The sequence below is a fragment of the Myxocyprinus asiaticus genome, chromosome 7 (genome assembly GCF_019703515.2).
Source record: "Myxocyprinus asiaticus isolate MX2 ecotype Aquarium Trade chromosome 7, UBuf_Myxa_2, whole genome shotgun sequence".
Taxonomy (NCBI): Eukaryota; Metazoa; Chordata; class Actinopteri; order Cypriniformes; family Catostomidae; genus Myxocyprinus; species Myxocyprinus asiaticus.
Genome location: NC_059350.1, coordinates 8,500,459 through 8,515,978, shown reverse-complemented (window position 1 = coordinate 8,515,978; position 15,520 = coordinate 8,500,459). Strand labels below are relative to the sequence as shown.

At 35.9% G+C, this 15,520-nt stretch overlaps 1 protein-coding gene across 1 annotated transcript in view; it reads right to left on the bottom strand.

The window, feature by feature from the left end:
• The window catches only part of neurl1aa (neuralized E3 ubiquitin protein ligase 1Aa), a 76,852-nt gene extending 64,751 nt beyond the window's left edge, over positions 1–12,101 (bottom strand). Inside the window, exon 1 of the mRNA XM_051703274.1 lies at positions 11,925–12,101. Within this exon, the coding sequence (XP_051559234.1) occupies positions 11,925–11,958 (34 nt within the window). The 5' untranslated portion in view covers positions 11,959–12,101. The remainder of the gene's footprint in view (positions 1–11,924) is intronic.
• Positions 12,102–15,520: the final 3,419 nt, after the last annotated feature.

The window sequence follows — 15,520 nt, the reverse complement described above, 5'->3', positions numbered from 1 at the left end:
GCAGGACAACACAGAGGCAGTTTCGCCCAATCAGGCACACACCCTCCTGGCTCTGGCCTATACAAAGCCATCTCTCTAGAGTCTTCTCCACACAATCACAAATCAACCAGTAACAGACGTACGATAGACATTCCTTCACTTAGCATCAAGCATCAACACTAGAAGAACACATCACTGCCTGTTTATTTATTTTTACAACAAACAACAGCTCAGACCAAGAGAGTCAGCCTAGAGAAACTCTTTCTGGTGACGTCTTGTGTCGATATTGTTATTTGTTAAAAAACAAAGAACATTGCAAAATGTCCACGTACAAACAACTTGTCTCAACTTTAAACAAATCATTATCAAAATTGAGTCACGTACTCCACTAAAACCTAAAACCCATCACACAAATAACTCTAAACAGAGTGCTGTAGAATAAGTCCTTAATTATGATCTTTCACACATGTGTTTATTTTGTTGGCTTAATTTTGAGTGTGCCTTCCAGGCATCCAGAACATGATCATGCTGCATATTAAAATGCAAGAATAGCCAGTTAAAGATGGAGATGTTTCCACAGAAGTATAACAATATAATACCAGATATGTATACTGAGTTATTGTATTTTTTCTATTATTTCTTGTAGATAATGATCTCATACTATGATGTCATACACAACTGTTTTTATTATTTCTATTAATTTTATTTATGTATTATTTTCTATTTGGATAAATCTAATATTTCACCTATATAGTATTATTTAACACTGTATATTTATATATAATGCAAAAACCATGATATATTCTTTAAATTGTATTTATAAAATAATATATATATAATCAGTCGATTTTAATTTTTAATCGTGATTAATCGCATAATTTTTTGTAGTTAATCATGATACCAAAATTTTGGCTTTGGAACGATACTAGCCCTGGTACCTCGGTATCGATACTAAATCGATACTATAATCAACAAATAAAAAGCCTCAGATTTTTTTATGACATTACACAGAAAATGACTTGATTAAAAGAACGGCATAAAGTCTTACAGATTCAAATTATGCGTTTTCCATTTAAATTTTTCTGGATTCCATGTTAAATGTTTCAATTAATTGTTATGATCAAATGGTGTTTAATCAAATTGATACATAGTTTTAATAAAAATAAATAAATAAATAAATAAACAAATATATATATATATATATATATATATATATATATATATATATATATATATATATATATATATATATATATATGTTTAAAAAAAGAATTGTACAAACAATTGCCATTTTATTTTTGGTAAAATAAAATGCTGCACAACAGTGCTTCACAGTATTAATGAAAACATTAATAAAAATAAATCTGATTGCCTGTGGCACAAGGCTGCTTGTGTGTGATATTGCATACAGACAATAATAATAATAATAATAATAATAATAATAATAATAATCATAATGATAATACAACCATTTAATAATACATCATTGTTATTATGAGTATTATTGCTACTTTTTGAATATTACATTTTTATACAGTAGTTATATTTTTCTGTCTTCAATTTCACGCATCCATTTGAATAGAGCTTTCATGTTAGCGGGACTTTTATTTTGACAGACCTTTGAGTGCTTCCTGTTTTTACAGGATAGTTATATCAAGCTTCCCATTAATGCTGGGAGAATCCTGTCGCAACTCGAGAAGGACCTGGCTGCAGCCTACAGAATAAGGCGGAGCTACATATGGGGCGGAGCTACATGTGTCGCCCTGCCCATAACATAGTCTCATTGGCTCGTTCATCTTTCATAGACATACATGATAGGAGATGTGGTCATCGTTCCTGGTGTGTTATCATTGTTTGAGAGATATTGAACAGCTGAGCCAAACCATTTGATTATAGTGCTTACTTGTATGTGATATTCAATCCTAAATTGAACGGATTTTATCCTGCGTTAAAAGTGAGGAACAAATCAGAATTTATAAAAGCTGAAACTGATGTAAAAATGTTCTTAAACAAATGGCAACTGAAAATCATGTATATGTGCTTTTTGTGTTTGGTGCTCATCCCTGTATGCCTCGTACAATATTCCTTATTTTCCACTGTAACTGACTATTTATTGACTGGCATTGGTTTCTGTGTGCTTGTCAATTAGAAAGTAATTTTTATAGATAATGTCCTGGTTACTTTCGTAACCTCCGTTCCCTGATGGAGGGAACGCGACATTGTGTCGATGTAGTGACACTAGGAGTCACTCTCTGGAGCCCCAAACACCTGTGCTTTTTTGAAAAAAGGCCAATGAGAATTGGCGAGTGGAATTTGCATGCCACTCTCCCGGACATACGGGTATAAAAGGAGCTGTATGCAACTACTCATTCAGGTTTTGTGCTGAGGAGCCGAGACCAGGTCCTGGCCATTTCAGCGGGTAGTTCAGCGTTGTGGCAAGAGGGACACAAAGTCTCGGAGCCGGTGTTGTTGCTGCAGGAGGACGCCCTTAGCAACGAGCAGACAGGGTGCAGGGTCTTAAGCCGCGCCGGGGCAGGATATATTTTAAGACCTCCATCTGCTTCTGCACCGCCGAGAACTGCTGGGCAAAGTCCTCGATGGTGTCACCAAACAGGCCAACCTGGGAAATGGGGGCATCAAGGAACCTTGTCCGCCTCTCCCAACTCGACCAAGTTGAGCCAAAGGCGGCGCTCCTGGATCACCAGGGTGGACATCGCCTGTCCGAGAGACTGCGCCGTGACCTTCATCGCCCGGAGAGCGAGGTCGGACGCCGAGCGCAGTTCCTGCATCAATCCCGGGTCAGAACTACTCTCGTGCAGTTTTTTTAGCGCCTTGGCTTGGTGTACTTGCAGGAGAGCCATGGCGTGCAGGGCGGAGGCGGCTTGTCCAGCGGCACCGCAGGCCACAGTCGTCAGGGACAAGTTCACCACGAGCGCCTTATCCACCTGGGGGATCATCGAATACCCCGTGGCCGCTCCAACATCAAGGGTAGAGAGAGCAGGGGAGCTGAAAGACCGGGACTGGGCAGTAAAAGGTGCCTCCCACGATTTTGTCAGCTCCTCATGTACTTCCGGGAAGAAAGGAACGGGGGAGGGGCGTGGCCATGGGCAGCGCCCCGTGCCCAGGAACCGATCGTCGAGCAGCGAGGGTTCAGGGGAGAGTGGAGGGTTCCACTCTAGCCCGATGCTCGCGGCCACCCGGGAAAGCATGTCCATCATTTCCGCGTCGGCGTGAGGCTGGGCGACCGTTCCCGAAGGAGGAAGCCCAGCCGAAGCCTCTGCGTCAGACTGGACGAACCCACTCTCCGATGCAGCACTCATCGTCTTCTGGAGCTCCGAACGAGAAGTCGAACTTGCGCTGAGACGAGCCGGTGGTCTCGTGTGGGAGCCCAATCGGGGCAAGTGAGCGTGCTGGGGAATGGGAGGTCTGTGGGGGGATATCCGGCAGAGGTGGTCCCATTTATGTCCCCAAATCGCCCTCATTGCTAACCGACGTGGCCTCAAACCCGTACGTAGAAGGACTGGTGCGGGGATCCGCTGCTTTTCTTACGAAAGCAAGCCGTGACCGCAACGTTGCCATGGTCATGTTCTCGCAATGAGGACATGACTCATCCATGAACGATGTCTCCGTGTGGGCAGTGCCCAGACACGTAAGACAGCGATCGTGGCCGTCAGAAGCGGAGAGATATCGACCGCAACCAGGAATAACACACAAACGGAAAGCCATCTTTAAAAAGATGTTCCCTGTGTGCCGCTCTTTTAGAAAGAAAATATACTCTTTTTAGAATATACTCTTTTAGTTGTTTCTGCCGAAGCGCCCTGGAGCGTTCTCTGCACTCCACGGGTGCAGAGGGGGAGAAGCCGCTGAAATGTGCCTTAGAATACAGTAGATGAGGTGAATGAACTTCGTGGATGAATTCAGCTTCAATGAATAGAACCGCTCGGCTCCGAAGAGAAAATCTGAATGAGTGGTTGCATACCAGCTCCTTTTATACCCGTTTGTCCGGGGGAGTGGCATGCAAATTCCACTCGCCAATTCTCATTGGCCTTTTTAAAAAAAAGCAGAGGTGTTTGGGGCTCCCAAGAGTGACTCCTAGTGTCACTACATCGACACAATGTCGAGTGAGTGACAGATAGGGAATGGAGCACACATTTTTGGAGTGAGGAGGAGAGGTAATCATTTACAGTCCTTCAAAGAAATTAATATGAATCAATATAGAATACAAGTGAAAGCACCGCAACTATCTCGAGAATGGCATAACAGTTTTCATCATTTCATCAGCCTCTTGTTTGCTATTGTTGATGGCATAAATTAAAATGACTAAATTCCTAAAATGCAGAGTAATCAATAGATCGAGCAGATGTAGATGGCATGCATAAAGCAAACTTTGTCAATGAAAAATCTATTATTAATCATGCAAAATAATCACTCATGATGATGAGCTGTTATGGCAGAAACCGGGAAACTAAAAGTGCATGCATGCTCTCGGTTTTTTGGAGAATTGCCCATTTCATACAAGTACATGCCTTATGAACGAATGATTGAACGAACGAACAACATGGGTTTTTGAATTCTGTCCCTCAATATTAGTATATTTGAAAATACTTTTATATAAAATCTTTATAACTTTTGTGAGAATTGGAGTGTAATTTACAGTTAATTTACATTAGACGCCGCTGTTGGTTTTCATAACACATATGTTGGGTTATAAATTAAAATGTTTATATTACAACAACACTGATACACTTTTTTCATTTTCACTCTATGGTGATATTAAAAAATTAACATATTTTATAATTAATTAAATTCATAATTCATTTCTCTAACCATGCATTATATATAAGTCACTTATGAGTCATAGCACTAAAATCAAAATGATCTTTCCTAATTGTTTCCACTGACTACGACCACATTAGAGTTGAATCTACACCATAGTAGGATTAGTAATTTTGCCATCCGCTTTCAACACGACTGAAACAACAACAGGCTGCTCAGTCAGACTCCTGCCACATCTGTTTGCAATGAACCGTTAAGTACAACACAATTCATATCACTTATGAGCCACAGCAATATAATAAAAATGATCGGTCTACACTATTTTAAAACGCATCTCTTATCATGTACACCAATAAAAGATGACAGAGCCAATGAGAGCAGGTTATGGGCGGGACCACACGTGTAGCCACGCCTCAGTGTGTTGTCCTGCCCCTTTCTGCAAGCTGCAGCCAGGGATACTTGGGCAACTCTCGAGCTGAAATCTCCGAGCTGCACCAGAGTTCATTTAAGTGTTAGCCATTTATCCTCTAAAAAAACACTGCATGAAAATTAAGCACCAGCAGTGTGTGTTGCGTTTGTGTAAGTGTGTGCGCATGCGTGCACCCGTGTGTGTGTGTGTGTGTGTGTGTGTGTGTGTGCGCGTGTGTTTGTGGGAATCAGTGCAGAGCGGCGACTGTATATTATTTAATTAAATTACATTCTTCTGCTGTTTAATGATCACATTTGGCCATTTCCAGAGGCTTTTTATTTTATTTTAAAATTGTCATTGATTTCATGTCAGATTTGTCACATCTCATGTCATTTTGCTAATGACAGCTTACTGTAATATGGTACCAAAATTAGCAACAAGATGACATCGTTAACTAATTTTATTGGTATCGCGGTGCTTCGTTAGTACCGGTAAACAGCGCAACCCTATCGCAGATTTTAAAAGTGCTGAAATTTGACAATGTGTATACTTCTTTTCTTGTCAAAATTCATTTATTTCCAACTTAGGAAAGGAAACAAAACAATATGTAGCAATATTATGCTTTATTAACATTTTCCAAACAAAGCTTAGCACAATATAAAGACAGTGCACTAAGTAACATTAAACCTTTCCCAAAGTCTAAGTGGGAGTTTGACTAATTGAAAAAACTAGACCCCGCATAGGTGGCATATTCAATGCAATGGGCATTAATTCCCTCAAACTGTCATCCGCCACAATATTAATCTGCCAGTAGACTGTTGCTATCCGCTTTCCTACAGCAATCATGAAGCTGCGTTCATGATTTGCGTCAGGGCGACAACGCCAGTGACGAGTGCCGCTTTGAACTCACCATGAAAAGCACTTGCAAATAAAAAGGTCTCATTCTGCTTTTTGGTGATAGTTAAGACTTAATGTGCTTCTGTGGTAATTAAAACGTGCCTTACATAGGCTGAAAAATACTTGATTTCTATCACAAGTCTCTTCTGAGCTTGTTTTATACATCAAATAGTGTTAAGATCTCCTTTCTTCATAATTTTAATACTGACAGGGAAGCACTGTCAGAGATTCTTTTATTTAAAGAGATAACCTCGGCAGCTCTATCATAGGAAAGTCAACTAGAATGTCAATGGACCGCCGCATTATGCTATTTTATGCTAAGCTTGGTAGAAGGGCTCTGGCACTGTGGCGTGTGCGTCAGAGTATTGACTCCGGGCGGTCACATTACAAAGGTTCCGCCCTTCACACCAGTGTTTATGCTGTATTAACGATAAATGTGTTAATCGATATTAAGAAAAATGAACACGTTAAACTCTTTTAATTAATCCAATGTGTTAACGCATTAATTTTGACAGCTCTCTCTCTATATGTGTAATTTACTGTAAACTAATTCAACATTACTTGAAATGTCATATTTTTATCTCATAACTCAAATATCTGAGTTCCTTGAACTTATTTTTTATTAAAATCCATAGACTTAATAGTTTGAGTTGTTAATACTTAAAATCTTGAGTACAAAATTTAGGTTATGGGTTATTTAAGCTGTGTTATTGTATGATCTAAGTTTGTGTCCATATAATTACAATTATTAAGTAGAAACAACAACATTTAAATAGAAAATATGAGTTTAGTCTACTTGCATCTAGTTACCTTAACATAAATAGTTAAGTTCATTCTATATGACCACCAAGTTAAGTGAACTTAATTACACAAGTTTTGGAGATGCCATTACTCAATTCAATTGAGTAAAGTCAACTTATTAGGGTTTTCAGTGTTTAAAATATGTATAAAGCATGATAATTGTTGTACAGCTTTCATTTATGCTGATTTAAATAGTTGATATATTGCAGTAATATATTTACTGTAATACAGTACAAATATGTAATTACTACATTATAATTGAAAAAGAATCTAATGAGAATCACCTTTGAGAATAATGGGAATTACAAAGAAATTCAAAAGTATAATGTCTGACTGTATTATGGTAATGAGAATTTGGGCAAAATGTGCTTAATTGTGATGAAAATAATATCACAATGCATAATGAAAATTGTAATATGCTTCATTTTCTTTATGCAAAATATAATTTCTTATTTTTATTTGGGGTGAAATGTGACACGGGCACATTTTTTGTGAGATTGATTCATCCATTTTTTGCTGTTCCTAGGTCAGTTTTGTAGCTAGTGTTTTTTGTTTGGCAAGTGCAAACACAAAAGTAGCTCTATAAATGTAGGCCCTAATTAAGAGATTAACAGTTATATAAGTGTCCAGGTTTTGCATTAATGTCTTGTTCCTGGGGTGAGCATACCTGTGTTTGTAATTGTGTTCTGAACACAATTAGCAACTATCTGGTTGCATGGCAATAAAATACCTTTATGCTTGAATGAGTGCACTGCATATTAATCTGTTCTTTTCTGCCACGACTTGCTTCCAGGTGATGATTCGTACCAGAGTGTGGTGGTGTCACTTCATTTCTGCTGTGAGATTAAGTGACTCATCAAGGATGTTTTGCTCCACGGTCAAAGAGGTGCAACGGATGGTTACTTAGCAGCATCAGCACCTGACCCGCAGACATATGTTTCCGTCACACCATGGTAACTGTGCAATGTAACCACAGCAAGGATTCCAGATAACAGCAGCTCCTCTGCTCGCCTTCTCCTAGTCTCCAATAATCTCTCACCACAGTTGCATAGCCATCCTCGCCTGTGTGTCGACCAATCACTGATAATCAATCACTACATGCCCCATTTAAAATTCCATTTCCAAACAAACGTCAGTTCCAATGCTAACAGTTCCCTTATGTTGTTTGTGCATGGCTGTCTTGTTGTGGTTTCAACAAAATAATCAATGCCATGGTATTGATTTAGATATTTTAATGCATGGTGCAGCAATCTAACAACTTATAACGATGAATTAGTCAAATTAGCACCAAGTAACTGACTCAGCACTGATAAAATATTTAGTGTTTAAAACATTATATAGTGAACATTAAGTACAGGCAAATATACTGTATAAAGATATTTAAAAAATATAATTGTGCCACCATATTAATTTATTTCATTATAAATCTAAAATGTAATTACAAATTTATTTATTTTTAAATTGATGACTTGGACCAAATAATAAAGAAAAGCAGCCAATAAGTGCCCAACATAGATGGGAACTCCTTCAATACTGTTTAAAAAGCATCCCAGGGTGATACCTCAAGAAGTTGGTTGGGAAAATGTCAAGAGTACATGTCTGCAAATTCTAGGCAAAGGGTGACTACTTTGAAGATGCTAAAATATAACATAGTTTTGATTTATTTTGGATTTTTATAGTCACAACATAATTCCCATAGTTCCATTTATGTTATTCCATAGTTTTGATGACTTTGCTATTATTCTAAAATGTGAAAAAAATTATAATAAAGAATGAGTAAGTGTTTCAAAACTTTTGACCAGTAGTGTATATATATATATATATATATATATATATATATATATATATATATATATATATATATAAATACTGTATATACTTTTAAATGCAATTATAATACTTAAATTTAATAATTTTTTATATATTAATTTAAGTAATATAATTGCATTACTTGCATTATATGCATTTAAGTATTAGATTGCAATTGCATACATATATATATATATACTGTATATATAAAGGTTGAAAATCCCTGTGTTAAAACAAATCAGAATAGAACTGGCACTCTAAACTACACTCATCTAGACAATTTTCAACTGAACTAGACTAGATTAGACTAGTCTAGAAGTGAACAGAATTTGAATATGCAAAGAAACACATGCAAACTTAACATTTGCATTCAAATTTGTTCCTGTTTCGATAGAGCCTTCACACTGCCGCTGGTCCAATTTCGGTGGAGGTATTTGGAGCAAATACCGTAATGTTCCATTTTTAACAACCTTTATAAAAATAACTACTTATTATTCATATCTTTCCTGCCTGAAAGCCCAAGATATGTTCCAGAGTGAAAGGTGCATAAAAAACAACCTATAGTCCTACACACATACATACATCAAGTGTCTATATCAGGCTTAAACACTACAAACCAGACAAGCTTGTTCACAGTTTTGGACAGGTTTCAAGTACACAGTATGAGAAGATGACAACCATGCCACTACAGAGATCAGATGTACCATTGTACTTTATCTGATGTGAAAGATGCTTGCGTACCAGGATATGCAATTTATTTCCACTGTCAGCCTGCAGTACAAACAAGAAAACAATCCCTAACTCAAAAAGAGGAACTAGAAAGAAAAGCTGGCAGGTAAACATCAAACCAACCTTTAAATATGACCCCTAAATCTCTTAGAATGAGCTATACCAGGTAAAAGCCTTCTTTAAAATAAATAAACATCTGTAGGCTTAGAAGTGCTTTTGGCATTTTGAGACTAGGTGCTGTTTAGGGATGTTAATGAATAATCAGTGATCAATTTTTATCATCCAAAAATTTAAATTATCTCATTATTTACTCACCCTCATGCCATCCCAGATGTCTATGACTTTCCTTCTTCTGCTCAACACATACGAAAATTTTTAGAAGAATATTTCACCTCTGTAGTTCCATAGAATGCAAGTGAATGGTGACCAGAACTTTGAATCCCCAAAAAGCACATAAAGGCAGCATAAAAGTAATCCATATGACTCCAGTGGTTAAATACATATCTTCTGAAGCAATATGATAAGTGTGGGTGAGAAACAGATCAATATTTATGTCCTTTTTTACCTGCCTAGTAGGTGGCAATATGCACAAATAACGCGTAACACCAAAAACAAAAGAAGAATGTTAACGTGAAAGTGGAGATTTATAGTAAAAAGGGACTTTGTTTCTCACCCACACTTATCATATCGCACACTATGCTATTTATATAATATATCATTTTTCCATGTTGTGGTAATGAGAATATCATAATGACTGTCTTTTTCGTGTTGCAATAATGAAAATTGGGGGGTAAAATGTGCATAACTGTCATGAAAATTAATATCACAATGTAAAAAGTCCTAATGACACCAAAACTAGGCTTCATTTTCAATGTGCAAACTATAATTTCTTATTTGTTTCTTTTGATTTTGAATTAAAATAGCACAAGGACATTTTCTTGACAGGTTTTCTTGAGAATCAGCCTCCTGTCATTTCTGTCCTATCTATAAAAGTAGCAAAACAATTTAAATACAAATATAAACTGTTTTATAACATTGGATAAACTTTAATAATCTATAATTTGATCTCAGAACAAGTATAAAGATGAAACTTTAAATGTGAGTAATTTTTTCAATCTCCTTTCACAAAATGCAGAGACAAATATAAATAATTTGTAGGTTCATCGAACAGCCAGACACAGCGATATTGGCTCGTCCAATGGCATGAGTTTGGGGCGGGGCTCTCTTTTTGTTTGACCAATGAAAGATGGTGGCCAAAAAATATACGTAAAAAAAAAAAATGTCTAGCAATGCAAGTTCGATTTCACGTCGTTGCTTTCCTGAAATGTGTCAAAACGCAATTTATAGTGCGCAACACAAGAACGTGTTGTATTCTCAGCATTGCCACCAGGGGCGCCATAGTGTGGTTTAGCATCTTCTATTGTCAATTTTCAAATCACCAGTGCGATTCCATAGAAGAACACAGATTTCAGTGAAATCTGTTAGGTAGTGGGGACATTTTATGCCTGGCATTCCAAAACAATTGCTTACAGCACCTTTGTGAACAATGGGAAAGTGCATTTCCAATGCGTTAGCCAAGCATTCTCATCTGCATCCTTACGCAAAGTACATTTCTGGCCTAAAAGGACACTGTCTACTAACACCATGTGTTTTACATACACTGGACTGTAAGTTATCTAGTCCCCATTTACCTAATTGGATCTGATATAGTGCTTTAATTAGAACTAATGATCAAATGTGTCAGGTCCACCAAGGGTTCAGATTAACTCTAGGCCAATCAGATGCACACACAGAGAAAGAGTGTAAGCCAAAGAAAGATTTGCATAAACCCAACTGCTCATGTGTGTTTCAGTTACATTCATAAATGCAACATAATTCACCCTGCAGTCTTTTGGAAAATAGCAACCTTTCCAGCACTTCATCAACCTGTGCCAAAAGTTCCAGCCACCTAACAGCCTGAACATGAATTTCAGGACATATCAGAAAATAGAGCTACTCTGTTTAACCAACACCCCAGCATTTCTATGTGCTGTCCGGCCATTCAGTTGATTTATTGATTCAGTTGTGTTCTCTTGCTTGTAAACTGAAATAAACATAGGGGAAAATCCGCAGTAAATCCCTCTTATTTCTAACAACAGAGGGAATCCCCACAAATTCCCTTCCCTTTTCTAAGGCGTTCAGCTGCTGAAGGGAAACACGTCTGATGTAAGGCGCGTTCACATGCGTGAGCGCTTTTACGCGAAGACGCGCTCCGTAAGAAATCGATTCTTCAAACGCAATATCTCATATATAAATATAGCCCGTATTAACGTATTAATCTGTGCATTTTAGTTTGCAAATATTTTAGCATCTATTTGGAATTTAAAGGCAGCCGATTTTCCTCTCAATTTCCTTCGATATATCTATTCTTTGCAACACAAGGTAACCAACGCATACTGTATCAGACGTTTCATCTACAGGCAAAGAGAAGGACCATAATTCTCCATTCAGCTGTTATATGTGGATCCTTAACGCAGTTCCTCACCATACAAGGCGTTTCGGGTTATCTGGCCTCCCATGTCTCAACGCCGGGTCACTTTTTGTGCTGGCCGCGTTTATTTCTCAAAGGCTGAGAGTGCGATAATTCCACACCGACATCATACAGGAGAAAATCGCTCTCGGCCCCCCGAAACGAGATGTAAACAGTCGGACACTCCTCCTGCTTCGGTGCTCATTGACTGTGAGCTCGCGGACACAAGCGCCACACTGACATTTACATAGAAGGTGGAGTCAGATGAGAGCGCTTCAATGGCGCACCAATGGCTTGACGCTCCCCTCCACTACAGTCAGTTTCTCAACACATTCAACTGAGACAGTCAAAAAAAAAAAAAAAAAAAAAAAAAAAAAAAAGGAGGCATTTAGGTGATTTTTTATTGCAAAGAATAAAAATACTATTCATTCTGTAATATTAAAAATACAGATAATGATAATTATATAATTTTAATCAATTTGTAATATTTATTTAACTGTTTTAAGATTATAATTATAATTGGTTAAATATTAAATTAAATTAAAAAACGATTTTTTTTTTATTTTAGATGTAAAAAAGTGTATTATTATTATTATTATTATTATTTATTTATTTATTTATTTATTTATTTATTTATTTAGATTTCCACAACTTAAATATTGTATTACTCATATTTTCTACTTATTACAATTTATAGTGCTTGGTAAATAAGAAACATTACAGAGAATAAAAACAAATAAATACATAAATCATTTGTATTGTGTTACTACTGAAACCCAGCCAAAAAATAAATACATAAATAAATACATTCTATTTTAACAAATTTATAGTGTTTGGTGAATAGGGAACTCTATAGGGAAATACAAATATAATTGTATTTCATTCCTTTTATTATTATTATTATTATTATTATTAAAGTTATTTCTGAAAAGAGTCGGATGTCCTCAGTTATTATATGTGTTATTAATTATATTAAAATTAACATTAGTCATTAATATTAACAGATTATAAATATTATATTAAATAGAACAGAAAAAGTTTAATTTAAGATGTAAACTTAAATATTTTATAACTCATATTTTATACCTGTGCTTGGTGAATAAGTAACATTACAGAGAATAATTTTCTATTTTAGAAAAAAAAATAGTGTTTGTTGGATAGGACACTTATTACAAAGAATGTTAAAATTTATTTTCATCCATTTTATTATTATTATTGTTATTATTATTATGATTAAATGTATTTCTGAAAAGTGTAGGATGTCCTCAGTTATTATTTGTATTATTAATAATATTAAAATATTAAATTATATTTAAACATTATTATTAGTCATTAATATTAACAAACATTGGTCTCAGATAGACTTTATTAACAAGCCTATATTGTATAGTATTACATTTTATATTTATTTGTATTTACATTTATACTAACATACTAATATTTCATATTAACACAACACTACATACAGTGAACAAAAATGAGTCTCAGAAGCCTATACACTCTTCTCTATTTTATTTGAGCCAAAACAGTTATCTCAAGAGGAAGTATAGCTTTCAGTTAAAAAAAAAAAAAAAAAAAGAAGAGGAATTGTGCTGTGTGGGTGTTTCTAGATTAGCCTCAACCTACAACTTTTCACATGCTAACATAAAGACACAAAACACGATTGTCTGATAACTTTTCCATAATTTTTTTCTCTATAAAAAGTCACAATACAACGCCAGAAGATGATGTATAAAAGATAATACTGTATATTCACCAGTCACTCACTGACTTTATATCTTACTGTTTTTTTGCCATCCACTGAAATGTGCTTATGTGAAAATGATGTCATGTTTGTGACATATATCTCCAAACAAAGTCCATATGGCCATCCTGCTCCACATATAAGCAGCTTCTGGGAATACAGTCTCATTTGTTCTAGGCATAGCAAATGGCCTTTATAAAAATGCATACATTTTCATCACTGATTCCAGATAAACCTACTAACCAAAGCACTCCTTACATAAAACGCTATGAGTACAAGTACACAGATTTGAGACCAGGTGTTCCTAACCTTAAAGGGATAGTTCACCAAAAAATGAAAATTCTGACATAATTTACTCACCCTTATGTTTGTTCCGAACCATTCACTTCCACTATATCTTTCCCAAACACCTCCCTGTCTTCCATATTCCAATACTATTTCTGATACAGTTCCAGGGACAGTTGCAGCTAATCTTAATTAACAACATTTTAGAATTGACATAAGGGAACAAATGCTACTGAAAATAGAAATACTCAAATAGAGTATTTGTTATATAAAGATATAAATATAAATTTGCACATGACCAAACAGCTGGATAATTACACTCTTAGTGAATCACATGACCAACAAAAAAGGCCCTGCTGGGTATCAACTCAATTAAACTCATTCTCACCATTGCCTCTCTTTTTATGTGGAAAACATTATCCACTAAAATCACATTAGCAATAATATTTACTTTTTTTTTTTTTTTTTTTGCTGTCTCCCCTTTTAACAATTGTAACTTTGAAGGGAACCATAACAAACCATGGGCCTTCGGTTCAGAACACCACCACTTTGATGAAAATGAAATCATTGCTTACTCCCCAATGACGGGCTGATTGGTGCCATGGAAAAGGCCTTTCTGCTCACACATGGTGCACACATTTTGGGAGCCCATGCCCGAAACGCGCAAGCACTTATGCTAATTCCATTGTCAGGGATGGGGTGTATTCATACGGCTTTCATTAGTAGCACTGTGGAAGAGGAATCGGGATCCCTTTACAAAACATGTCAAAACTAACTCAATTGTGCTTTTACAAAATCCTCCTCTAAGCAGTACAAGTTTGCTTCGTTGTTCACTGTAAACCCTAATAAGTTAGCAGAACTTAAAAAAATTGAAGCAATCATTTACATCACAATTTGTAAGTAAATAAACTCCCAAGTTAAGTTAATAAAACTTTCAGATTTTAGTTTTGTACTACACATAGATGTTAATTGCTCTTAACTTAAAATATTGTGTAGACTCATACATTGTTATGGCACTTGACTTTAAATAGAACTCTTTTGCTGAACTTAAAATGACCATGTAAGCTCAACTTAAATACTTCAAATAGAGGTAACCTAACTTGCTAGAACTACCTAGTACAGTGAATGCTAGCATGCTGAATGCATGCTAATTGTTAACCCTATGCTTTGACTAGTATAGCAATTGCTCAACAAGTAAAGCAATATACTGTAGAACAATCTGAAATTGTACCTATCCTCAACGTAAGCTCTAGCTCCACTATTCACCAATGGTAAAAACTTTAACATAACAGAAACTCTTCTAAATAACACAACAAAACATTAAACACTATCAAGTTTCCCCCTTTACATTCATCTTGCACAAAGACACATTATATAACACTTAATTTTAACATTTACTCTCTCAGTTGTGTGCCATGCAAAGCATGCTGGGAAATAGAAATCCCCTGCCCAGTTTCAGTTAAATATAAATTCCCGTAAAATTTAAAGAGACAAGTTCATTAAACTCAAAACAATAAAACAACGTTTTATTCGTGAACTCAAAAGAATGAGAAAGTTCTGAATTCTCATCAAGGTTAATTTA